This window comes from Rhinoraja longicauda, unplaced genomic scaffold, assembly GCF_053455715.1.
Source record: "Rhinoraja longicauda isolate Sanriku21f unplaced genomic scaffold, sRhiLon1.1 Scf000066, whole genome shotgun sequence".
Classification (NCBI taxonomy): Eukaryota; Metazoa; Chordata; class Chondrichthyes; order Rajiformes; family Arhynchobatidae; genus Rhinoraja; species Rhinoraja longicauda.
In genome coordinates, this window is record NW_027601284.1 from 181,793 (window position 1) to 209,716 (window position 27,924).

The following is a 27,924-nucleotide window of genomic DNA, read 5'->3' on the forward strand; positions in this document are numbered from 1 at the left end:
TTTGTACCGGTATTGTCTCTTGGCATCCTGTATGGCTTTGCGGAGACCACAGCGTGGCTTATTGTACCGCTTGGGATCGATTGACTTGTATGCATCGGACCTGGCCTTCACTTGTGAATGTGCATCAACGTTTTCCGGTTGGGGAACACTCGGATTGACTTCGTCGGTACACAGTCTTCCACTCACTTATTGATTAAGTTAGTCACGGCAGAGGCGTACTCATTCAGGTTAGCTGCAGAATCCCTGACCATGGACCAGTCTACTGACTTAAAGCAGTTGCGTCAGAGGTCAGCCGCGTCCGTTGACCAGCTTTTTACAACTCTCTGCATCGGATCACCCTGCTTCAATTGTTGCTGCTTGTTGGCAGGGAGCAGAAGCACAGCTCGGTGGTCAGATTTCCCTGAAATCTGTCCGAGGGAGAGGGCGACATGGAACAATCCCTACAGGATGGATGAGGCGAGCCTGGACGTGGGAACACATAGAATGCATTGAAGGGACACAGTGGAACAGTTCAATGCTGAGTAATGGTCCTAGCTCCAGTTTGCTCATTGTATTGTTTATTTAGCTGGGTGGATGGGCGTATGTACCTGTGTGTTTCTTTTCATACACCGTGGGAGTTCTTTCAGGGAGACAATCAGGAGCCCACGTAGAGCCAGGAACACCAGCAGACAGCGATGGGAAAACACGGAGAGATAGAGACATGAATACTCTCAGAGAAAAGTAGGAACATTCGCGGAAACAGACAGGACCCTCCCCTAATTCTGCGTAGGTTTGCCTTCTCCTGATTTCCGTTTGCGGGAGCACTCCCCTATTTCCACATTTACAGTTTCCCTCCGCTAATTTCATATTTGTTGTCCTCCCCTAATTGAACATTTACCGGTGCTCTCCCATAATTACCATATATAAGGACCTTCCCCTAAATGACAATTTAATGTGATGCCCCACAATTGACCAAGCCCTTAATTTGAGTAGTTGAGTATATAATCCCAGTACCGTCGATAGAAAGCACAGAAAATTAAAACGAACAAGAGGGAAGATGTGTGGGCGGTTGGGAGGATGGCGTGTGTTCCACTCAGGAAGGATTATGCAACGAGATGGAATACCCAGGTTAAGACAACACCAAACCAAACAGAGGGGGCAATGGTTTAAACTTGCCTCATTGTCCGGAATGGCTTCCAAATCAAATCACCTGTCCCGGCTTTTGGAGATAATAGCCACTCCATCCCCTATCGTGTAAAGGTATACACTGCTGAACGCATATTTTAAAACGTGAGGCTGGTCCGACTTTTAATATTGAACGGAACCTGACGAAGGACTCATATTAATCCATAGCTGGTCACATTAGTCGTCATTAGCCTATTGTCTGCAAACATATTTGCTCCAGTCCTGTATGAACGGAATGAGTTATCATCACTAATTTTCTGGGGTACAGGGTACTGAAGGTTCAGATATATTTGCGAACGTATAATCCTTCTCATCTCAATTCATTCCATGGTAAACACCGACTCTGAAACTTGTATCGTAACGTCATCACCCATCTATCGGTTGTGTAACGCTTCCAACATCTATCCTGTCAAAACCTCGCAGAATCCTACATTTCCAGTGTCAATATATTCACTTGTCGTTCTTCCAACCTGCACAGCGTAGATGATCTGATCAATTGATGCTCCTTTGGCAGTTCCTTCATCCGTGGGATAAATCTCAACCTCGGTGTGAACACCGTATTGTAGGTAAGGACCGCGTTCCTTGAAATATATAGTGTCAGGGCACAATATTCTGCTGTCATGTGTTACTAAATGAGAATTAGTAAATGGATAGCATAGATATAGATAGTTGGTTGGCCTGTTTCTCTGCTGTGTGACTCTATGACTCTCGGACCAGTGTATACACGTTTCTCCATTCGTCATATCACCGTCAGTACTTAGAGCAAAGTTTCGCTACTCTTTCCTTGTATGGGCCGAGCTCTTGGTAGAGATGAGTACTTTACTCATTGGAGCGCAGGAAGCTGCATATTGCTTATGAAGGTGTACATGGGAAATAGATCGGGAGAATGCAGTCTTTTGCACAGAATGGGAAATCAAAAAACAGAGGTCATGGTTACATGGTGAGAGGAACAAGGTTTACAAGGTACCTGACAGGAAGACTTTACATTCAGACGGCGATGCATGTATGGAACGAGCTATCAGATGCGGTCTTTGAGATATGTTGAGTCGAAGCTGTCATTTCTAGTCACTACGTTTGTAAATCTGGCTGCATCTCGACAGTCATAAGAGGTAAATAGAACCATTCTGTAGAACCAAAAAGGATAAATGTCTAAAATTTCCTGATTTTAAATTGTCTGATAACATTCTTAGTGTCTGTGATTAGGTAAAATAGCTTGGACATTTTATTACAGGACAAATTGCAGATGATGAGGATATTTATTGGCATCGCCGCATGATGTATGCACAAGAAAACATTCTCTTACGCAAGTTTAGTGCGTGTACAGATTATCATCATATCATATCATATATATATACAGCCGGAAACAGGCCTTTTCGGCCCACCAAGTCCGTGCCGCCCAGCGATCCCCGTACATTAACACTATCCTACACCCACTAGGGACAGTTTTTACATTTACCCAGCCAATTAACCTACATACCTGTACGTCTTTGGAGTGTGGGAGGAAACCGAAGATCTCGGAGAAAACCCACGCAGGTCACGGGGAGAACGTACAAACTCCTTACAGTGCAGCACCCGTAGTCAGGATCGAACCTGAGTCTCCGGCGCTGCATTCGCTGTAAAGCAGCAACTCTACCGCTGCGCTACCGTGCCGATTGAGTGAAGATGTTTCTGTTCAGAGCATATTGTACGACACTCTATACTACACGCTTATTATTCATATTTTATTATTTCACTTGTGGTCAAACTACAGAAAAGCAAGTTGACAGAGACCTCAGGTACTTTATAATGATGCTATGAGAATATTACTCAAGAGACCTAGGTGGTGTATTGCAAGTGAAATGTTTGTGGCTGCAGGAGTCAATACTTTACAAACTGTCTTATGAAATCTCATGTATCATTTTATTTGCCGGATTAATGACTCTGAAAATGAAATCATCTTGGCCTTATCAAACATAAGGTTTAGCACTACACGCCACCAATCCCAACTGTTGTCTCGTTGTAGCACACTGATATTTTGTTTCTTCTTGGTTTTAAACCATGTGTTGTGCTTGAATGTAATTTATTTTCCTTTTGTCTGCAATTTATTGTGCTTTTGCATGTAAGATATTGTGCTTTTATATGTAATGAATTCTATGTAATGTCTTAGTTTTTACCTAGACCTTGAGTCTGTAATAAAAGTATTGAAATTGAGTTAATAGGTGACCATCTTCCGTTGTTTGTGTTGAGCAATAAATGTTCGGCAGGAAGTGATCCTGCAGCAACGCTCAAGTGCTCTGATGCGCCAATCTGCACTCTAATGCAGAGTGCGGTGCAACACCAGTGTTTGTATTGTCCGAAACGACACCACAACGTGCATTTGCTTCAGCAACGCCGGAGATTAGATCAGATCATCCATTTATAACATTTGACGTACTTCCCCTTTCCACTGATGTCTTCTGAGTCATTTCAGTATTTCCTGTTTTCCTCTTGCCCGGCAATTACTGCGGTCTGCAATGCAGGAGCAGCATTTTTACTGTGTTACTCATCCTACCCCAGTCTTCACTTCCTCTTCGAATTTGTTCAAAAGTTTGTTTGTGCTTAACAGCCATTCATCACATCTCTTGGATATCAACGCCGTCTGTGTCTATTTTAGTCGCCATAACAGTACGATCATTCCGGCTCTGATCATGTTTGGTACTTATCTCAGATCATTGGGTTTGTTTAGGTTAGGCGAGGAGTATTACTGTCACGCGTAACGAGGCAGAGTGAAAAGCTGCGTTGGCTCCTCTCCAATCAGATTAGACATACCGTACATAGATACAATCAGTTCAAACAAATTCATTCGACAGAGCAACGGAGATAATATAATAGTAAATAGTCAATAGTCGATTTATTTGTCACATACACATAAATGTGTAGTGAAATGAAACATTACCCGCAGTTGAACAATAAGACCAGTAAGAATAATCAATAAAAATGCAATAACACATACAATCACATACTAACACCAAACAAAAAGAAACATCCATCACAGTGAGTCTCCCCCAATCCCTCTTCACTGTGATGGAAGGCCACAATGTCTTTTCTCTTCCCCTGCCGTCTTGTCCCGCGGTCAGGCTGTTGTAGTTGCCACGTCGGGGCAGTCGGGGCTCCCGGCATTGAAGCCTCCGCTGGGCGGTGAAAATCCCACGGCCTATTCCAGGCCGCGCCGGACGGTGAAAGGTCCGCGGCGGGCCGACCCAAGCCCCGCGATTCGGGGCGGGCGAACATGCTGCCGCTGCCGCTGCCGGAGCTCCCAATGTCGGCCCCCATCCAGAGGCCTGCGGGCTTCCGACATCCACGCGGCCCGCGCCGGAGCCTCCGGAGACGAGTCGCAGCCGCTCCCGCAGCATCCGCAGGCAGCCAGCGCCGCAGGTGGTGAGTCCGGACCGCGGGCTCTGCGAACCAGAGACCCAGGTGGTCCCAGGTGCATGGCCGGTGTTAGGTGGAGCCCGCCGGTCCCAGGTGCATGGCCGGTGTTAGGTGGAGCCCGCCGGTCCCAGGTGCATGGCCGGTGTTAGGTGGAGCCCGCCGGTCCCAGGTGCATGGCCGGTGGTGGCCGCAACGGGAACGGAGACACGACACAGAAACAAAGGTCACGTCTCCGTTCGGGAGAGAGAATTATACAGTTCCCGTTCCCTCCCACCCCCCCCCCCCCAACATAATACAAACACCACACCATATTAAAACTACAATTCATACAAAAACAACAAAAAACACAAAAGACAAACGGACTGCAGGCAAGCCGCAGCTGCGACGGCAGCGCTAAGAGAGAGTTAGATAGAGCTCTGGGGGCTAGTGGAATCAAGGGATATGGAGAGAAGTTGGGCACAGGTTATTGATTGTGGATGATCAGCCATGATCACAATGAATGGCGGTGCTGGCTCGAAGGTCCAAATGGCCTCCTCCTGAACCTATTTTCTATGTTTCTATTTTTCTAACCCTGCCATCCAGGACAAAGGCTTCCACACCACCATGTTACCCACTGCCAAATCCCCCACTGGCTGGAACGGGAAATAAACCATTTCATGGGCCAACTGCAAATGTCCCAACTCTACTGGAAACTGTAGTCCCGACTGCTCCCATGGCACATTCCAGCGCCATCCCTGGAGTGTCCACTCCAGAATAGGATTATATCCCAGGCCTGGACTCTGCAGGGTCTCCATGATGTCAGGTATCTGTCTGCAATAACCACCACCAGTCCCACTTCACAGAATAATCCGTCTCATCTCGACAGGACGCTGCCCAAACCCGCCCAAAGGTTCACAGGACGGCGTTCCCGGGAGGGAGCTGGAGACGTCAGGTCGAGGAGTGGCCCAGTAGGAGGGTGAACTGGGTTCATGCCTGCAGCGCCTTCAGGGTAGATGGAGGTGCCCTGCGGGACACAAAGATGGTTAAGGACAGGGAGGTCTGTTCACAGGAACTGAACCAGCACATCAAGCTCACGGGCAGACCGGATTTAGACTTTGAAAATGGCAATGCCTGCATGTGTAATATGTGCTAAAACAATTTCACTCTGCAGTTGCACATTGAACTACTGAACTGTTGACCAATCTCATCACAGAAGGCTCAGAAAGGCCTTTACTCTGACAATTGAGGAAGTGTTATCAGTAAAAATAACTGAACCCGGGAATAACAAGCTGATGGTTTCATTGTGAAACAGTGCCCTGAACATGCAGCCATTTTGTGAAACAAACTGGGCCATCTGCTTCCACAGCACCAGACCGCTCAGCGCCCTCAACACATCAACTGTTAGCTCCAACTTCACTCAACTCTGTGTGATTGTTGTGCAGCACCTGCACCAACACGTCCCATAACAACGCGCAGCTGGTGCTGGACATGACTTTCCTGCTTCAAACTCTCACCGGGACACATTTAGTCTCAACAATCAATGCAAAGTCCTCACAACAACAAATCAAACTCAATGGGGAGATTTACCCGCAGTCTCTCCCCAAGATTAGACCCGTCCACTGGGGGCCGGCGGCAAATACTCACCGATGGGAAGCGGCTGTCCCCGCCCGCCAGACGCTCCCATCCTCTCCCCTCAGTGTACAGTGTGTGGGGGCGGGTGGGGGTCAGATGTGTGGGTGTCGGGGTCATGTGTGTGGGGGCTGGATGTCATGTGTGTAGAGAGTCACGTGTGTGGGGGTCAGGTGTGTGGGTGTCAGGGGTCACGTGTGTGGGGGGCCGGGGGTCATGTGTGTAGGGGGTCACGTGTGTCTGGGGGTGGGGGTCAGGTGTGTAGGGGTCACGTTTATGTGGGGTGATGGGGTGGTCAGGTGTGGGGAGGGTCTCTTGTGTGGGGGGCTGGTGGTCAGGTGTGTGATCCCCAGTGGGTCATGTGTGTAGGGGGTCACGTGTGTGGATGTCAGGGGTCACGTGTGTGGGGGCCGGGGGTCATGTGTGTAGGTGGTCATGTGTGACTGGGGGTGGGGGTCAGGTGTGTAGGGGGTCACGTTTGTGTGGGGTGATGGGGTGGTCAGGTGTGGGGGGGTCTCTTGTGTGGGGGGCTGGTGGTCAGGTGTGTGATCCCCAGTGGGTCATGTGTGTAGGGGGTCACGTGTGAGGGGGTGCTGGAGGTCATGGGGTGTGGGTGCTGGGGGTCAGGTATGTGGGGGGCTGGGGGTCAGGTGTGCAGGGGGTCCAGTGTGTGGGGGGGTGGGGCACAGATTTGGGGGGGTGTGGAGATCGTGTGTGTAGGGGGTCATGTGTTGAGGGGCTGGGTTCAGGTGTTTGGGAGGCAGGGGGTCAGTTGTGTGGGGGTTAGGGGGTCATGTCTGTAGGGTGTCACGTGTGTGGGGGGGGCTGATGGTCAGGTGTTTGGGGGGTTGTGGCGGTCAGGTGTGTGTGGGGTGGGCTGGGGGTCATGTGGGTAGGGCCACGTGTGTGGGGGGGCTGGGGGTCAGGTGTTTGGGGGGCTGGAGGTCAGGTGTGTGTGGGGGGCTGGGTATCAGAGGGTCATGTGTGTAGAGGGTCAGGTGTATCTAGAAGGTGGGGTCAGGTGTGTACGGGGTCACATTTGTCGGGGGATGGGATTCATGTCTGTGGGGGGGCAGGGGAACATGTGTGTAGGGTGTCACATGTGGGGCAGGCTGGGGGGTCAGATGTTTGGGGGCTGGGGGTCAGGTGTTTGGGGGGGCTGGGGGTCAGGAGGTCATGTGTGTCATGTGTCACGTGTGTGGGGGGCTGGCGGTCAGGGGATGTGGGTGCTGGGGGTCAGGTGTGTGGGGGGGCTGGGGATCAGTGCGAGGGGGTGCTGGGGATCAGGGGGTCATGTGTGTAGGGGGTCATGTGTTTAGGGGGGCTGGGGGTCAGGTGTGTGTAGGGGAGCTGGATGTCAGGTGTGTGTGGGGGCTGGGGTCAGGTGTACCTGGGGGCTGGGGGTCAGGTGTATGCGGGGGCCGGGGGTCAGGTGTGTAGGTGCGGCTGGGGATCAGGTGTATGGGGGGGCTCGGGGTCAGGTGTGTGGGGGCTGGGGGGTCAGTTGTGTAGGGGTCTGGGGGTCAGGTGTGTGTGGGGGCTGTGGTCAGGTGTACCTGGGGCTGGGGGTCAGGTGTGTGTGGGGACTGGGGGGTCAGGTGTGTAGGGGTCTGGGGGTCAGGTGTGTGTTGGGACTGGGGGGTCAGGTGTGTAGGAAGTGACGTGTGTGATGGGCTGGGGACAGGTGTGTGGGGGTTCAGGGGATCATGTTTGTAGGAGTTCACGTGTGGGAGTGGGGGGATGGGGGTCAGGTGTGTAGTGGGTCACGTTTGTGGGGGGTGGGGTCAGTTGTATGAGGGGTCAGGCGATCATTTGTGTAGGTGGTCAGGTGTTTGGGTAGGCTGGGGGTCAGGGGACATATGTGTAAGGGGTCACCTTTGTGGAGGTCAGGGGTCAGGTGTGTTTGGGGGCTGGTGGTCAGGTGTGTCTGGGGGTCAGGTGTGTGGGGGCTCAGAGGGTCCTGTGTGTCGGGGGTCACGTGTGTGGAGGCTGGTGTGGGTCAGGTGGTGGGGGGTCTGGGGGTCACGTGTGGGGGGAGGTCTGGGGCCAGGTGTGTGGGGACTCAGGTGTCCATTTGTGTACGGGGTCACAAGTGTGGGTGCGGTTGGGGGTCAGGTGTGTCGGCGGTCAGTGGGTCATGTGTGTAGGGTGTCACGCTTGTGGGGGGGGTGGGGGTCAGGTGTGTGGGGCGTCAGGGGATCATGTGTATAGGTGGTCACGTGCATGCGGGGCTGGTAGTCAGGGGATCACCTGTGTGGGGGGATGGGTGTCAGGTGTGTGTGGGGGCTGGGGGTCAGATATGTTGGGTGGCTGGGGGTCAGGTGTACGGGGGCTGGGGGCTGGTGTGTGGGGGGCTGCGGGTCGGGTGCGTGGAGGCTGGAGGTTAGGTGTGTGAGGGCTGAGGATCAGGTGTGTGGGCTGTCCGGGGGTCAGGTGTGTGTGGGGGCTGGGGGTCAGATTTGTTGGGGGTCTGGGGGTCAGGTGTGCGGGGGCTGGTGCGTGGGGGGCTGGGGGTCAGGTGTGTGGGGGGGGTCTGTGGGTCATGTGTGTAGGGGTCACATGTGTCTAGGGGTAGGGGTCAGGTGTGCGGAGGTCAGAGAGTCAGATGTGTGGGGGCTCGGGGGGTCACGTGGTTATGTGTGTAGGATGTCCCGTGTGTCTGGGGCGTGGGGTCAGACGTATGTGGGGTCAGGTTTGTGAGGGGGGGGTGGGGTCAGGTGTGTGGGGGGTTAGGGGATCATGTGTGTAGGGGGTCCCGTGTGTCAGGTGTGTGGGGGTCAGGGGGTCACATGTGAGGCTGGGTGTCAGGTGTTTGGGGGGCAGGTGTGTGGGAGGCTGGGAGTCAGGGGGTCATGTGTGGGGGTCAGGCGGTCTTGTGTGTGTGTGGGGGCTGGGGATCAGGTGTGTGTGGCGGCTGGGGGTCATGTGTGTAGGGGGTCACGTGTGAGGGGCCCCCTGACCCCCACCTGCCCCACACGTGACCTCCTATGCACATGACCCCGAGCCCCCAACACAAACGTGACCCCCTACACACAAGACCCCCACCCCCAGACACCCGTGACCCCTACATACATCACTCTGACCCCCGACACACCTTACCCCCACCCGCCCCCACACACGTGACCACCTGCACACCTGACCCCCAGCCCCCACACACCTGACAGAGAGAGAGGGAGAGAGAGAGAGAGATGGAGGGGAGGGGGGGGGGGGTTTGGGGGCGGGGCCGCGATGCGGGGCGGGGCTGAGTGATGCTGAGCCGGGTTTCAGGGCGCTGGAGATTCAGGGCGGTGCCGCTGTCAATTAGCAATCGGTCAATCCGCTGTCACCGCCCGGATCGTCTCTGCGCGTGCGCGTCACGCAGGCGCGGCCCCCTCGCGCGGAGACGGTTTAACGGCCGCTCGCCCGCTCGCCCGCGCGCCGCCACCGGTCACCTGACCCTCCAACCGTCAGCGCAGGCCGGGCCCGCCCCTCTACTCCCATTGGTTGTCGGCGGTGTCCGCCAACTGCCTTAGCCAATGGCGGAGGCCGAGGTCCCCGCTGTCCGGGCGGGCGGGGACAGCCGCTTCCCATCGGTGAGTATTTGCCGCCGGCCCCCAGTGGACGGGTCTAATCTTGGGGAGAGACTGCGGGTAAATCTCCCCATTGAGTTTGATTTGTTGTTGTGAGGACTTTGCATTGATTGTTGTGACTAAATGTGTCCCGGTGAGAGTTTGAAGCAGGAAAGTCATGGCCAGCACCAGCTGCGCGTTGTTATGGGACGTGTTGGTGCAGGTGCTGCACAACAATCACACAGAGTTGAGTGAAGTTGGAGCTAACAGTTGATGTGTTGAGGGCGCTGAGCGGTCTGGTGCTGTGGAAGCAGATGGCCCAGTTTGGTTCACAAAATGGCTGCATGGGTTCCGTTATTTTTACTGATAACACTTCCTCAGTTGCCGGAGTAAAGGCCTTTCTGAGCCTTTGTGTGAGGAGAGTTGCACATTGTTATCAGCTGAGACTGAGTGATCCGAGGACAAGGTGCAGCAGAATGAGAGAAAGAGCAAAGGATACTGTGAGGATTTCAGATTTGCAACATGGAATGCATTTTGTACATGTCAGTTCTCATTTCATTATTCAAGTGAGTTGGGACTATTGGGTTTGTGAGTGGAAGTATGAAAATTACACAAATCTGTTGACCACTGTAAGGTAACGTGTGACTTTTGCAACCAGTTTTATGGGAATGGAAGCTAAAAAAATCGCTATTCCAGAAGATCTGAAGGAAAAAGAGAAAATGCCAACATGCTGGAAACACTCAGCAGTTTATAGACAATAGGTGCAGGAGGAGGCCATTCGGCCCTTCGAGCCAGCACCGCCATTCAATGTGATCATGGCTGATCATTCTCAATCAGTACCCCGTTCCTGCTTTCTCTCCATACCCCCTGACTCCGCTATCCTTAAGAGCTCTATCTAGCTCTCTCTTGAATGTATTCAGAGAATTGGCCTCCACTGCCCTCTGAGGCAGAGAATCCCACAGATTCACCACTCTCTGACTAAAAAAGTTCTTCCTCATCTCCGTTCTAAATGGCCTACCCCTTATTCTTAAACTGTGGCCCCTTGTTCTGGACTCCCCCAACATTGGGAACATGTTTCCTGCCTCTAATGTGTCCTATCCCCTAATTATCATATATGTTTCAATAAGATCCCCCTCTCATCCTTCTAAATTCCAGTGTATACAAGCCCAATCGCTCCAGCCTTTCAACATACGACAGTCCCGCCATTCCTGGAATTAACCTAGTGAACCTACGCTGCACTCCCTCAATAGCAAGAATATCCTTCCTCAAATTTGGAGACCAAAACTGCACACAGTACTCCAGGTGCGGTCTCACTAGGGCCCGGTACAACTGTAGAAGGACCTCTTTGCTCCTATACTCAACTCCTCTTGTTATGAAGGCCAACATTCCATTGGCTTTCTTCACTGCCTCGACAAGGTGCAGCACAATGAGAGTAAGAGGAAAGGATACTGTGAGGATTTCAGATTTACAACATGGAATGCATTTTGTACATGTCAGTTCTCATTTCATTATTCAAATGAGTTGGGACTATTGGGTTTGTGAGTGGAAGTATGAAAATTACACAAATCTGTTGACCACTGTAAGGTTAACGTGTGACTTTTGCAACCAGTTTTTTGGGCATGGAAGTTTAAAAAAATCGCTATTCCAGAAGATCTGAAGGAAAAAGAGAAAATGCCAACATGCTGGAAACACTCAGCAGTTTGAGCAGCATTTGATTACAGTCCCAGTTCTGATAATGGATCATCCACCATTGCACTTCCACTGTTTTCTGCATTCACTATTTTAATCAATAATGTAAATACACATTGTCTTTATTACACTGTAGGAAAACTGGCAGTCATTTGTACTTGGCCAGATCACGCACAACGTTAAGATAACCAAATATGTTTTAACTTAGATTGCTGGAAATAGTTTAAAGGGAGGGAGAGATCACCTGTCCACAGCTGGGATAGTTCAGGACCAGACATAGTGCCGTTTAGTGCAGAGTTGTATCTTTCAGCTATGATAATAGAGAATGTTTGCAAGATAGCAAAGGATAATCTCTGTTTGTTGAGGTTGAATCATTTGGAGAGCTGAGTGCTGAGAGGAACAGATGTTTGGTCAACAGTTCGGTAATTCAATGTGCAACTGCAGAGTGAAATTGTTTTAGCACATATTACACATGCAGGCATTGCCATTTTCAAAGTCGAAATCCGGTCTGCCCACGAGCTTGATGTGCTGGTGCAGTTCCTGTGAACAGACCTCCCTGTCCTTAACCATCTTTGTGTTCCGCAGGGCGCCTCCACCTACCCTGAAGGCACTGTAGGCATGAACCCAGTTCACCCTCATCGTGCCTGACGTCTCCAGCTCCCTCCCAGTAACGCTGTCCTGTGAGCCTTTGGGCGGGTTTCGTCGTGTATGAGGAAGAACCTTTTCAGTCAGAGGGTGGTGAAGGTGTGGAATTCTCTGCCTCAGTAGGCAGTGGAGGCCAGTTCGTTGGATGCTTTCAAGAGAGAGCTGGATAGAGCTCTTAAGGATAGCGGAGTGAGGGGGTATGGGGAGAAGGCAGGAACGGGGTACTGATTGAGAGTGATCAGCCATGATCGCATTGAATGGCGGTGCTGGCTCGAAGGGCTGAATGGCCTACTCCTGCACCTATTGTCTATTGTCTATTGTAGAGATAAGACGGATGATTCTCTTGTGAAGTGGGACTGGTGGTGGTTATTGCAGACAGATACCTGACATCATGGAGACAGAGCAGAGTCTAGGCATGTGATATAATCCTTCTATTCTGGAATGGACACTCCAGGGATGGCGCTGGAATGTGCCATGGCAGCAGTGGGGACGACAGTTTCCAGTAGAGTTGGGACGTTTGTAGTTGGCCCTTGAAATGTTTTATTTCCCGTTCCAGCCAGTGGGGATTTGGCAATAGGTAACATGGTGGTGTAGAAGCCTTTATCCTGGATGGCAAGGTTAGAAACATAGAAAATAGGTGCAGGAGGCTATTTGCCCCTTCAAGCCAACACCGCCATTCATTGTGATCATGGCTGATCATCCACAATCAGTAACCTGATTCAGCTCTATCTTACTCTCTCTTAAATTCATCCAGTGATTTGGCCTCCTCTGGCAGAGAATTCCACAAATTCACAAATCTCTGGATGAAAAAGTTCCTTCTCACCTTGTGGTAAGAATAGGGCCAGCAGAGTGGACAGTAATTCCCCATTAGTGGGTATTTTTCCTCTTTCTCTGTGAGTTGAAGCCTCCAAACAGGTGAGGTGTGTATGTTGGGGATTGACCGTGTTTGGTCTGGAATAGTGATACGGTGATCAGGGGTTTGAAAGCTTCAGGGATCTGGCACAAATGATGAATTGCTGCCTTGGATAGATCAGGGATCTTTGGATGTCAGGGCAGACATGAATAGCTAGGTGGACTAATCCTACTTTTATGTTTTGTTAATTTGCAGGGGTATAACTTGTTTGGATGGGGTGTTTTCCACACCTCCGCTGCACTATAATGCTGTTTGTTGGTTCACAAGGCAATGTCTTCACATTTAATTGTCACCTGATGGTTCTGTTAATATTGTTTATTTCAGAGCTACAGAGTTTGCGAACGCCTGACGACATCATGGCTGAAAGTGGTGACTGTGGAGGTGATTCAGTGACCTCTACATCAACAAAACAAAAAGGTTTGTGAGCCTTCTGTGAAATGTATATGTTGCCCTGACAGTGCGTGGACACCTGTTGTAAGACATGGAAGTGGGACTAGGGATGGGGGTGAACACAGAGAGTTGACATCTCCAGGGATATCACTGTTACAGGTGGGCGGATGCAGGAATTGTCTGATATATCAGCACTCTTTTTAGAAACAAATTATTTGATTAGCCGCAAACGTTATAATATCAGAGTCCAGAATCAGATTCTGAGCAGAAATGAGCCTTTGACCCATCTGCCACCTGACAATTTCTCTGCATTAATCCCATTACTGAGCACTAGTAGTCTATCACCTGCGATTCATTTGCATTTGGAATGGACACCCAGATGCTCCTACAATGTTGTGACAGAGTACCAGCCACCTCAGGCTGTGTGTCCTAGCTGCAGTCATCACTACTGAAAGATTCTTCCTGAAAGATCATCCTGTAAACCTCATGGTCCACGCATTAAATCGATGCCCCCTAGTGTTAACCACCTCTACTATGGAGAAAACTATTTTTCCATCAACGTTGCTTCTCGTAGTATTCTGAAAATCTATCAGATCACTGCTTGTCTGCCCCAGCTTAAGGAAGACCACTTAAATCACTCCAGTCTCAGTTGATATTTGAAATATTCTTTTCCAAGCAATATCCTGATGGATCTCCTCTGTAGCTTCTCCAGTGCAAAGGCATCCTTCCCACAGTATGGAGATCAGAATTGCACACACTCCTCCAAATTAAGGCTTAATCAACTCCATGTAAATTTGTAACAAGGCCTCCCTGCAGTTGTATTCGATGCCGCAGCTGATGACAAGAATGCTAAATGTTGTCTTCGTGTGCACTGCTGACTTTAGGGATCTATGGATTTGTACGGGTGTTTCTCAGCGGTCTATAGGCCCTGTCATTCATGATGAATATCCTGGTTTTATTTATCCCTCCAACATGCGTCAACTTGCCCGTATCATGATTAAATATGAAATGTAATGTCTCCGCCTACACAAATACTGGTTCAAATCCAGTTGCGGGGGTAGAAATGTAAATTTTGGCAGAAAGGCTAAAATCGCTAATACTTGGAACAAAATTATCAGATTATCTCGAAAGTAACAATCATCCAAATTTTATATTGGATATCTGGACATAACATAGCACCTGATTCGAGGGCTTCTACGCTCTTATCAAATTTGTGAACGAACCTCGCAGAAGCTAGGGTAAACACAAAATGCTGGAGTAAAGCAGCGGGTCAGGCAGCATCTCTGGATAGAAGGAATGGGTGACCTTTCGGGTCGAGACCCTTCTTCAGATGCCAGGGATTTATTCCTGTTCTCCGAATTTACTTTTTTTAACTATTTACGCATACCGCATCAAGGACATTGGACTTTGTGTAAGGGACTGATGTGCTACAATGCTGCAAACTACATTCTGCACTCTGTATCTTAACCTTTGCTCCGTCTGTTCTTGAGTTTCAACCTATTATATCCTTTTGGATTACATGCAAAACCAAGCTTTTCACAGTACTTCAGTACGTCACGTTCATGCACGTCCAGTTAAAATGAATGCACGACTGAGGAGTTGGTGCAAGGGTCGGATAGTCAGATATTTGAACAATTTGGATCTTTTCGGGGAGAGAGGTGACCTGTAGACGAGGAACCTGAACTGGAAGGAGACTAACATCTATCCGTGTGGCCAGTTTTGAAAGTTCTGCAAAGGAGGGTTTAAACTGATTGGCTGGGAGACGCAATCCAAAGTAGTATTCAGACAGTTCAAACTGAGCTGTCAGTGGAAGAGCACTTTGTGACCAATCACAACAATTCAATTAGCTTTGAAACCCTGTGTAAAAGAACAGTTCTGGCCTTCAATATAAAATTCTACATTGGGTGGTGACGGTATGAGATAGGAACAGTGATTGGAGTAAGTTGTATGTGGGCAAAGGGGCATCTGAAAGGGGAAGTCTTTAAATTGTGATAGTGAGATTTCTAGATATGCATGTTGCCAGTAAAGGACAAGTAAGGAACCCTTGATGATGAGAGAAATTGAGGCTCTGGTTAGGGAAAAGGAGACATGGGTTAGGTATAGGCTGCTCGGATCAATGCTTTCCTGGTAGAAGTGTGAGAGATAACTGAAAGGCCAAAATCAGGAATACTTGGATACTTTAGCATACTTAAGAACGAAATCAGTAGGGCAAAAATGTGTGCACAAGGTGGCTCTTATAATTAAGGAGAAGGCAAATATATTTTCCAAGTATATTAAAGGAAAAGGGGTAACTGGAGAGTGAAAGGATATCCTCAGTGATCACCTGTGTGTAGAGATGCAGGAGATGGGAAAGGTCTTCAATTATAATTCCTCCTCTGTCTTTACCAAGGAGGAAGGCTTGAAGTCTTGAGTGCAGTTGTATTACAGTCGAGGTGGTGCTGGATGTCGTTAACCGTATGAAGATACGTAAATCTCTGGGGTCTGTGATTAGATGTATCTAAGGCCGTTATTGAAAGTTCGAGAATAAATTGCAGGAGCCCTGGCTGAGATATGTGAATCGTCGTTAACCGTCGGTGAAGTGCGGAACATTTGAGGGTAGATAATGCTGTGCTTCTGTTTGAGAAGTGTTGCAAAGAAAAATCTGATAGCTCAAGACTGGGAACCACGTGAAGCATAAACTATAGATGAATAAGCCGAATGTTTGTGGTAAGACAGTTATGGGAGAGGATATAAGATGTATGTGCATTTGAAAAGACAGATATTGGGGATAGTCACCATTGTTTTGGCTTTGGAGGTTTCACGAATTTGAATGGCTCTTTTGAAGATGTACTTGAGAAGGTTGATGAGGGCAGAGCCAGAGACATAGTCTATACAGATTTCAGCATATACGATTCCCTGTGGTAGGTTAGATCGTATGGTGTCCTCGGGGAGATGCCAAACGGGTACAGAATTGGCTTAATGGTTGGAAACAGAATGATGGTGGAAGATTGCTTTTCGGACTGGAATTCTATGAATGGTGCGCCACTTGGGATCCCTGATGGGCCCAGTACTGTCTCGTCTGAAGAAATTAATTCAATGGGGATGTCAAGGTATGATTAGCATTTTTGGACATGTAAGTTTGTGAAGTCGAACCAGAATATGACATTCACGTTGAAAGGGAGCCCCCTGGAGAGAATCCAGGAGTACAAACAATTCCCCAAAAGATGGCATCACGGGTAAATAGTGGAGAAGGTGGCCTTTAGCACGCTGGGCTGAATGATTCGGGAAATTCAATATAGAAGCTGGAACATATGTTACCGTTGGACAAGACATGGGCCGCACTTGTACTCTGTTCAGTTTAGTCACCCTATTTCAGAAAAGATAGCATTAAGATGGAAGGATGTGCAAATAAGATTTACGAGGATGTACCTAGTACCCCAGGACATGAGCTATAGAAAAAGGTTGGGCAGGCTAGAACTTTATTCTTTGGTGTGCAGGAGCCATTATTATTTGTTCATCTCCAGTGTGGTGCTCTTGGGTCTGTCCAAAAAAACACGTTGTCCTCCCAGCTCAGTTGAAAAGTTCAGGAGGGAATGTTGGCCCATTCCAGATTGCAGGACGACAGGAGAGGAGGGACTCGGCGGGGTGGGGGGAAGGTGATGAGGTAGCCCAGAACAAATGTGGGACCGGGCAGAGGTCCACCGGATACAGAGGGACCAAGGGTAGATCGCCGGTTATAAAAGGGGAACCATCGGGGAACGGCGAGAAAAAAGGGGTCTGCGGCCACGTGCAGTGGCAGGCCTGGTTCACCGCTGCGAGCAGCAGTTAGAACTGTTTTGGTTAACGCGGCGACTATTGTGTACTGCCGAGGCGAGTTCTACTGTATGATATTACCGGGTTATGTGCAAAACAATGCATTTCGCTGTACCTAGGGACATGTGAAATTAAGTATGATGACATATTGAGATTGAAGGCTGATTTAATAGAGATGTATGAAATAATGGGGGGAAATAGAAAGTGTGTACGCACAGGTATTTTTCCTCAGAGTTGAAGAATCCAAAGGGAGGGCGCCTTTGATGGGAGGGGAACCATTTAATAGGAACCTGAGGGTTAACATCTTCTCACAGATTGGTGGGCATATGGAACAAGCTGTCCGTGGTAGTAAATTGAAGCGGGCAGAATAATAACATGTCAGAGAGTCATAGAGTGATACAGAGTGGAAACAGGCCCTTCTGCCCAACTTGCCCACACCGGCCAACATGTCCCAGCTGCACCAATCCCACCTGCCCGCGTTTGGCCCATATCCCTCCAAACCTGTCCTATCCATGAACCTGTCCAAGTGTTTGTTAAAAGTTGGGATAGTCCCTGCTCCAACTACCTCCTCTGGAAGCTTGTTCTAGACACCCGCCACCCTCTGTGTGAAAAAGGCACCCCTCAGATTCCTATTAAATCTTTTCCTCAAAAGACATTTGGACAGAGTGGTTTAGAGAGATTATGGTCAAACGTACTGATGGGACTAGCATAGATGGGGCATTTTGGTTAGGTTGGGCCAAAGGGCCTGTTTTCTTGCTCTGTTTCTAAGACGATCATTCACTTCCACTTGCCCCAGAAAGCCAGCTCAAATTGCTACCAGGTATTCCGAACCTGTGGGTCTCGATTTGAAAATGATCTGCAACCTACACTTAATGGTTTTTTCAGGTGGGAAATTAACTCAAGCTGGCAAGTTCCTCAAAAGAATTTGGCCACGCACCTCTTCAAAGAAAGATGGTCAGAACACAGGAATAACGACAGAAAAGCAAAGTCGGATGGAGAGCAGAACCTCAATGGAATGTGAACCCGCCGAAGAGGAAAGGGAGCAATGTCAGCCCAGAGGGAGAGGAATAGGAGACATGGTTCACAGCCCTGGAACTGACCCAAGTGGCGAAATCCATCATGACCGAGAAATATCAAGCAAGGAATCATCGAGTCTCATCCAAGGAGCAGGTGAGTGACATGGGTGGGGAGGGAATGCTGCAGAATGGTGAAGACTGCAGGGAGAGAAAAGAGGAAAAGAAACTAAGGAGTTAGGGCGAGGGGAAACAGGAGAGAGGAATCGTGGTGGAACAGTGTCATACTGACTTGGTTAATGACGCTACCGTTTTCTGCGAGGATCAGTTCTGGAACCTCTGCAACTTGTGATCATGTCTATGATTTGGACAAAAACGTAGGTGGTCGAGTTAGTAAGTTCAAAAACATTCAAACTATTTGCAGAATTGTGGATCATGAGGAAAGCTGTCAAAAGCTCCACTAGAATACACATCAGTTGCAAATATGATCTGAATGAAGGCAGACAAAGATTGGATTGTTTTCTCTGAGTAATGAAGGCAGAGTGGAGGCCTAATAGGAGTATAGGATAAAAGGGGCATAGATATTGTCAGTCTTGTTCCCAGGGTGGGGATGACTCTTACTGGGGAGTGGAATGTTTAAAGGGGGCATGCTGGACAAGTTTTTTATGCACACTTTGGTCCGTTCCTGAGCAGGTGGTGGAAATGCTGTTTAGACTGACGCATGACTGACACAGTCAGGGAACAGAAGGATCCAGTCCATGAGCAAGTAGATGGGATTAGTTCAAATTGTCATGATATTGATAGTGCAGATATGGGGGATCTAAGGGCCAGTTCCCGTGCTGCACTATTCTATGTTCTATGTATCATCTCCAGGTTTGGCTTCATTAATCCAAATCATAAAGTCATGGACTCGTGCAGCAACGATAAACAGGTTCTTCGGCCCATGTTGCCCCATCTGTACTGGTCCCACCTGCCTGTATTTGGTCCATACCCTTCTAAACCTTTCTGATCCTTGCACCTGTGCAAATATATTTTAAATGTTGTGGTAGCACCTGCCCCAACTACCCCCTCCGGTAGCTTGTCCCATATGTCCCCATGATCTGTGAAAACATTTTCCCCAGATTCCTATGAAATCTTTATCCACTAACTTTAATCTATTTTCTCTGGTTCATCATTCCCCTGCTCTGCGTCTAAGACACTATCCACTCCCCTCATGAACTTATCCACCTCAATAAGATCATCCCTCGTCCTCCTGCGCTCCAAAGAATAAAGTCCTCGCATGCTCAACCTCTCCATGTCATTCAGGCCCTCAAGTACTGGCAACATGCTCTTAAATCTTCTTCGCACCATTTCCGGTTTGGTAACATCTTTCCTATAACAGGGTGTCCAGAACTGAACGCATAAACATAGAAAACATATAAAACATAGAAAACCGGTGCAGGAGGAGGCTATTCGGCCTTACGAGACAGCAGTGCCATTCATTGTGATCATGGCTGATCGCCCCCAATCAATAACCCGTGCCTGCCTTCTCCCAATATCCCTCGATTTCACTAGCCCCTAGCGTTCTATCTAACTCGCTCTTAAATCCATCCATTGATTTGACTTCCACTGCCTTCAGTGGCAGACAATTCTACAAACTCACAACACTCTGGGTGAAAAACTTACTTCTCACCTCAGTTTTAAATGGAATCCCCTTTATTCTAAGACTGTGGCCCTTAGTTCTGGACTCGCCCAACATTGGGAATATTTTTCCTGCATCTCGTTTGTCCAGTCCTTTTATAATTTTATATGTTTCTATAAGATCCCCTCTCATCCTTCTAAGCTCCAGTGAATACAAGCCTGGTCTTTTCAATCTTTCCTCATATGTCAGTCCCGCCATCCCAGGGATCAATCTCGTGAACCTACGATGCACTGCCTACGTTACTGTAAATGTGACCTCACCCAAGTCTTGTACACCTGTTACATAACACCCCATCTTCTATACTCAATATTCTGATTGATGAACCCTGTCCTTCACCGAGGTCCTGTCCTGCTTTGACTTCCCAAAATGCAACACCATGTACTTATCTGTATTAAACTCCATTCAACATTTCTCAGCCCAACGGATGAAGGCCCCATTGCAACACTTGATAACTATCGTACTAATCATGTCTTGTGTACTCATCCAAATCTTTGAGATAATCCACAAACAGCAATGGGGCCAGCAACGATCCCTGGGGAACACTACCAGTCACAGGCCTGCAGTCTGAAAAACAAACTTTCATCGTCACCCTCCGCTTCCTATTACGGTCAATTCTTTATCCAGTCACCTAGCTCTCCCTGGATCCCTTGCGATGAAACCTTCCAAAGCAGTCTATCGTGTAGAACGTTACCAAATGCCCTGAAGTCCATATGTAAAGTCTACGGCTTTTCCCTTATCAATCTTTTAAGTTACTTCAGAAAATTCAATCAGATTTATGAGACATGATCTGCAATGTACAAAGCTATGCTAACTCTCCACAATCAGTCCTTATCAATCCCAATATGGATATATCATTCCCCTCAATATTCTCCAGTAATTTGCCTACCACAGACGTTAGGTTCACTGGTCTATACTTCCCATGGTTTACCTTGCAGCCCCTCTTAAATGCAGACATGGCATAGCTACCCCCCCCCAGCACCTTACCTGTATCTAATGATCATTCGTATAGCTGAGCCAAGGCACCTACAATTTCTAGTCTACCTTCCCACACTGACTTCGGACATAACTGATCAGACCCTGGAGATGTATCCACCTTCATACACCTTGAGGTATTCAGCACCTCCTCGACAGTAATATAGACTGTTCTCGACACTTCCATTAATTGTCCCACGTTCCCTGCTTTACGCATATTGCTCAACATTAAACACAGAGGTAAAATACTCACTAAGAACGTTGTACATCTCCTGTGGCTCCACACTGAGATGACCACTTTGGTTTCTAAAGGGCCCTATTTCCCTTAATATAAATTAGATCTTTGAATCTCCCTTAATATTATCTGCCAGGGCTACCTCTTGATCCCTGTATACCCGCCTGATTTCCTCCTTTGGTATGCTCCTCAATTCCCGAAACTCTTCTGGGAATAGACTTTCCCACCTTCCTAGATCGATCCCAAGCTGCCTGCGTTTCCGTGACCAGAGCCTCAAATTCTCTCATCATGCAAGCTTCGATGCTCCCACTTGCTTTGCCATTCTCTTTAATATGAGCATGCATGCCTTGAACTCTTGTCACAACATTTTTCAAAGCATCCCAATTTCCGGATGTTCTTTTGACAGCAAATATTTGGAATTTATAAATATATTTAGAAAGTCAAAATCCCCCAAAATGACTACCTTATTAGCCATATAGCTACCTGTAATCTCTTGGCATTTGCGCTCCTCCAATTACCGCTGACTATTTCCCCCCGCCCAGCCTCCTCCCTCAGCAATTCACATACCCATCAAGGTGATCAGCACCTTTTTAGTTAATCGCTCCACCAATACAGGCTTACTTGAACGAACCATGAGCCATATCAATTTATTCACAAAATGCTGGAGTAACTCAGCAGGTCAGGCAGCATCTCGGGAGAGAAGGAATGGGTGACGTTTCGGGTCGAGACCCTTCTTCACACTGATGTCAGGGGGGCGGGACAAAGGAAGGATATAGGAGATCTGGGAAGGAGGAGGGGAAGGGAGGGACAGAGGAACTATCTAAAGTTGGAGAAGTCGATGTTCATACCACTGGGCTGCAAACTGCCCAGGCGAATTATGAGGTGCTGTTCCTCCAATTTCCGGTGGGCCTCACTATGGCACTGGAGGAGGCCCATGACAGAAAGGTCAGACTGGGAATGGGAGGGGGAGTTGAAGTGCTCGGCCACCGGGAGATCAGTTTGGTTCATGCGGACCGAGCGCAGGTGTTCAGCGAAGCGATCGCCGAGCCTGCGCTTGGTTTCGCCGACATGAGCCATATCATCTCGGTCTACTGCCGCAACATTCTTCCTAATCAATAAAGTCCTCTTTCGCCCTCACCTCACTCGCTACATCCTGGAACATTAAGCTGCCAGTCCTGTCCCACTTAGCCAGATTTCTGTAATGGGTACAACATCCCAGTGGCACATACCTATCCACACCCTCAGCTCATCCGCCTTACCCCTCAGACCTCTCACATTAAAATAATTGCAATTCAATCAAACAGCCCTCCCTCGCTTGTTGTCACGTCTATATTGTCCACCCCCACCCCCCAAACTTATGGGAATCCCACCACGATGGGTCTTCCAGGCACGATGCTTCCTCCTGCCTAATATTACTGCTCTTCGCTGATGGGTCATCGCCTAACAGTCAACATAGCATCCCAGTTGCACACACCTATTCACACCCTCAGCTCATCAGCCTGACATTAATAATTGCAATACAATCTTGAAGCCCTTCCTGGCTCGCTGTCATGCCTATTTTGTCAACTGAACTTTCTCTGAAAGTTCGCCTCCTGTTTCTCATCTGCCTCAGTCATGCATTGGATCTCATCCTTCAACCAATCTAGCGTCGATCCACCCACATAGCTGCAGCAAACTGCCGGTCAGGATGTGTAAGAAGGAACTGCAGATGCTGTTTAAACCGAAGAAAGACAAAAATATGGGCAATTGGAGGAACAGCACCTCATCTTTTGCTTGGGCTGTTTATACCCCAGCGGTATGAACATTGTCTTCTTCCACTTCAGGTAGTCCCTGCTTCCCCTCTCTATCCCCTCCCCTTCCCAGTTCACCTACTAGGCTTCCTGTCTCCGACTACATCCTATCTTTGTCCCACTCCCTCCCCTGACATCAATCTGAAGAGGGTCTCGACCCGAAACGTCACCCATTCCTTCTCTCCTGAGTTGCTGCCTGACCAGCTGACTTACTCCAGTATTTTGTGTTTACCTTCGATTTAAACCAGCATCTGCAGTTTTTGTTTCCCGAAACAATGGATACAGTAGATAAGTTTGGATGAGGTGCAAATTAGCTTTTGCCTAACCTGAAAGGACTGTCGAAGTCCCTGGACAGAGTCGAGGGAGGAGGTATCGCGACAGGTGTTGCATCTTGTACGGTTGCAGCGGAAGGTACCTGGGAGGGGGTGGTTTGGGTGGGAAGGGATAAGTTAACCAGGGAGTTGCGAAGGGAACAGCCTCTGCGGAAGGCGGCAAGGCGTGGAGATGGGAAAATGTGGCTAGTGGTGGGGATACCATTGGAGGTGGCGGAAATTTTGGAGGATTATGTGCTGTATGTGACGGCTGATACCCCATGGACGGCTGATGGGGTGGAAGGTAAGGACGAGGAGGACTCTGTCTCTGTTGCGAATAGGAAGGGGGGGGCAAGGGCGGAGCTGCGGGGTACCGAGGAGATACGAGTCAGGGCCTCATCTATGATGGGAGAGGGGAATCCCCGTTCCCTAAAGATGAGGACATCTCAGATGTTCTAGTATGGAACATTTCATCTTGGGCGCAGATGCGGCGTAGGCGAAGGATTTGGGAGAAGGGGATGGACTCAAAGCAGGAAGCAAGGGGGGAAGTTGTATAGTCGAGATAGTTGTGGCAGTCAGTGGGTTTGTAATTGACGTCAGTCAGTGGTCTATTTCTTGTGATGGAGACTGGGAGCTGGCGCTCAGGATATTGGCGTTCCCTTCAGGTTCAGCTGCAACTCATCCCTCTTGTACAGGCCACGTCTGCCCCAGAAGAAATCCCAGTTGTACAAAAGTATGAATCCCTGCATCAGCTCCATTGCCACGCATTCACCTGTCCTTTTTCCGCTGTTCCTACACTCACTAGCACGGAGCACAAGCAGTACTACGGAGATCACTGCCCTGTATTTTTACATCTTTCTGAACATCCTATGTCATTTGTACCAACATGCACAGTGACTTCTGGCTCCTCACTCTCCCTCTTGAGAATATCAAGTAGCCGCTCCGAATCATCCTGGACCCTGGCACCAGAAAGCAATACACAATACAGGAGTCTCGATTGCTTCCACGGAATCTCCTGTCCACCAATCTCCCCAACAGATGTATATCCTACCACTATGGCTTTGCCAGGCACGGAGCCTCATCCTGCCTGATACTACTGCTCTTCCCTGACGGGTCATCCCCTAACAATCTCCAAAACTGTTACGTGTTTTGAAGGGGAATGGCCACCTTCACCCTTTGCTAACTAGAGGTCCTGGGGGTCATCCACCTCCATTCATCCTGGTCTTTGGGCATGACCACCTCACTGTTAGTTTTGTCCAAAAGGTCTTTCGGATGATCCCGGGGTCATCCATCTGCATCTCCATTTCCCAAATACAGCCTGCAAGGAGCTGCACCTGGAAACATTTCCCACGGGTTTAGCCACCAGCGACACGAGCAGTTGCTCTGACATCCCAGGTGCTGCAGGAGGATCGTTGCATCATTCCACCTGTCTCTTGGTGGCACTGAAATAAGAACCAACAAGCTCACCAATATCACACAACTGGCTAAACAGTAGGTTCAACAGACTGTACCTTTATCTGCAGTCCCCTCTCCTCAGACTCCTTGCCGAAGACTCGTGAGCTGAAGACTCACACTTGCCCTCTACACAGCACTTTACCTCTACACAACATCTCTACCAACACAGCCATTCCCAACAGGCCGCTTCGCTGGATCTTGCTTTTTTATTAGTTGCTCAATCAGCCAATTTCGATGCTCCAAACAATTTGCGCGCCATATTTTCAAGTGCTCTATTAAACTGCGATTACTTCAGAGCAGCAGAATACGGTAAAACCTATCCACACCGTGGCTGAAGTTGGAAACAGGACTGCGGCTCCAGTAACCTCAACAACAAGGACGGACACAGGTGTGCTGCAGACTTCTTCAAGATGTAAATGTTGTCTTGAAATCTGGTGTTCATCAAATGCATGGTCCACAGGTCAGAAGGATAAGGGAATAAGGAAGGGACTGAGAAAGAGAGGATGTTACCCTGCAGGCGGCAGTTGAAAGGACCGAGGGAGTGATCGCAGAGGTGATGAATCATCCTCACTGAAGATTCAGATGTGCATTAAAGCAGTGACTGGGAAGAGGCTTTCTGAGAAAGTGAAGAGTAGAAGATGGCGCATAAAACGTGGCGACTCTTGTGTTTGAACTCTGTGCAGTCTGCACTGTTAGAGTTATTATGGTCCAAGTTGTGCCTCAGAGTCATAGAGGCATGTGGTATGGAACAAGGCTCTTCGTCCCAACTTGGACATGTCAAACAACATGGCTCAACTACACTACTCCCACAAGCCTGCGTAAGGCCCATGTCCCTCTAAACCTATCCTGTTCATGTACCGATTTTGTCATAAAATCCCCTACTCCACCCGAAACCTATGTCATTTGTTTCTTGATTCTCAACCTCTGGGTAGAAGACGGTGTGCATTGATCTATTCTATATTGTGGCCAGGCCACTACAATATAATAGATAGTGTATCGATTCTTCTCATGATCCTCGTGTACAGGAGGATGGTCACTGAACTTGGGTACACATGACAGTATCCATTGAAGCCAGGGAGCATGAGGCCACAGAGAGTGGAGTGAAGCTGGGTGGTTCATGCATGTGGAAGATAATCCTAGGAAGATTAGCTGGCATCAACTACAGTGTTGCCTCAGGCGATAAGTGCATCTGCACCTCTTCATCAGTGCATTCGTTTAATATGCGTTTTTTTGCTGTGATCTGTTCTCTGTCTGAACACCGGCTATGGAGATGATCACACTCCCCCAGTGCCCACCCTTCCCGTGTCCAACGCTGCCCCATCCCCCTGGGGTCCATGTTACATGGTCACACCGTCACATCCTCCTCGGTTCAGACGCTATCCAACTCTCCCCTGCTCACACGTTGCCTCAGCCTCTCCGATTCTTCAGACTGATGGCAGAGTTAGCCGTAAGCTGGCAGAGGTGCGGCAACACAAAGCCTGGCAAGTGAGATGGATGTTATTGAGGAGGGGTTTTTTGATAGGTAGGTGGTCGAACAAAGGCTAGAGATGAAACATCAAGATGTTAGGCAGAAGGACTGAGTGTTGGAGATTGTGAAAATAAAGAAAGGAATATCGGAGGAAGGAAATGGGGAGGGGAGAAATCGGTGCGAGACTGTGGAGAGAGTGGGCGGAAATAAGGCAGGTGTGCGATTTAGATTGTTACTTAATCTTGGGGAATTCAGTGTTCATACCATTGGATTTAAGGCGACCCAAGCGGAATGTGAAGTGCTGTTTCTTCAGTGAGCATGTGTCCAAGGACAGAGAGGTTGCTATGGCAATGGGACGAGAGTTTCAATGTTTGGCAATTGGCGAGACAAAGCATAGACTCGGCGACTGTTTTGCCGAACACTTCCGCTTTATCTGCCAAAACCTAGTGGATTTTCCGGTTGCTAACCATTTTTGCTCCTCGCGCAAATTTCTCCCACCCCGTCCCTTTCCACTTACATGAATTCATCTCACTGCACAATTTGCAACTCTTCACTCCATTTGTTTCACACCTGTCTTTTCATCTCTGGCCTTTCCCCAATTATCAGCCTATCAAAAACTCCCCTCACCTGTATCCACCTTACTTACTGTCTTTCACCTGTTCTTCCTCTTGTCCTCATTTCTCCCCACTCACCGCCACCACAATCAGCCTAAAAAAAGATCCAGACTTGAAACGTCACCTACCATATTCTCCAGAGATGATGGTTGACCCACTGAGTTCCTCCAGCAAATTGTCTTATTCCGATATTCTTCTTGGATCATTCTCATTAGGAGCCTGGAACACTCAGGGTGGGGGTTGCTGTTGTAGCGGGAGCCACGGGTACTGATTCAGATGATGTTTTGTTTCTCTCTTTGAATACACAGATCTGACGCCTACATTGTCTAAGCTCCTGACACAGTGGAACGAGTACCAATTGTTCCAACTAACAAAATTCTATCGGGAGAGACTAAAACAGGCGATTGAAGAAGGGGTTGAAAGTCTCAGCTTCATGATGAGACCGGAGGGACATTTCACTAAACAAGAACACGTGGTAAGTGGAAGGATCACGGTGACTTCTGTTTCCCGTCACAGAACTGACGGCATTGGGGAAGAGTGACCAATGCCAGTCTCACTCACCTCGCACTCCCTGGGCTGAACAATGTAATGGACAATGCAATAATCTCTGATCGGTTTGTGTCCTGTAGATGTGGTATTAGGAATAAAACCTGTGACATGGGAACTTCTGAGAATTGTCCATTCTGATCCAGCTGTTCTTCCCACACATGCATCTTAGCACAACGGTCAGGGAGCAGTAAACTTGTAAACCAGAATCAAAAACGATAACACGTTTTATGTGGCATCAGTTTCATTGGTCGCATTTAGTTCAGTTCATTAAACCACAGAGGGCATTGGGCAAAAGCACAAGAACTGAAGATCCTGGTTTACAAAAAAAGGACATACTGTGCTGCACTAAATAACTCTGTGTTTGGAGATGCTGCCTGACCTGCTGAATTACTCTGACATTAAACTGTTCGCTTGTCATTCAATCTACAATCTCAACAAACAATATTCAGCAGGCCAGTTATGCGCGCATCTGTGGGAAGAGGAGCCGAGTTAATATGCAGTTAAAGGAGGGGATGAGCTGCAGGAAATGTGCAAGAGAGGGATGTCTTTGATCGGGTGTAACTGGGGTATGTATAGAAATAAAAACGTTATCTGGTCAATGAGTGAATGCGGGCTCAGAGTGTAAGAAAATAACTGCAGATGCTGCACAAATCAAATGTATCACATAAAGCTGGAGTAAATCAGCAGGTCAGGCAGC

The 27,924-nt window shown here is 48.6% G+C and overlaps 1 protein-coding gene across 1 annotated transcript; it reads left to right on the forward strand.

Annotated features, from left to right (window-relative positions):
* Positions 1-9,697: 9,697 nt before the first annotated feature.
* Positions 9,698-27,267, forward strand: LOC144612650 (uncharacterized). Its single transcript, XM_078432135.1, has 5 exons — positions 9,698-9,734; positions 13,282-13,374; positions 18,025-18,309; positions 24,934-24,984; positions 26,987-27,267. The coding sequence occupies exons 2-5, from the start codon at positions 13,314-13,316 to the stop codon at positions 27,217-27,219; spliced, it is 630 nt and encodes a 209-aa protein (XP_078288261.1). The 5' UTR covers positions 9,698-9,734; positions 13,282-13,313; the 3' UTR covers positions 27,220-27,267.
* Positions 27,268-27,924: the final 657 nt, after the last annotated feature.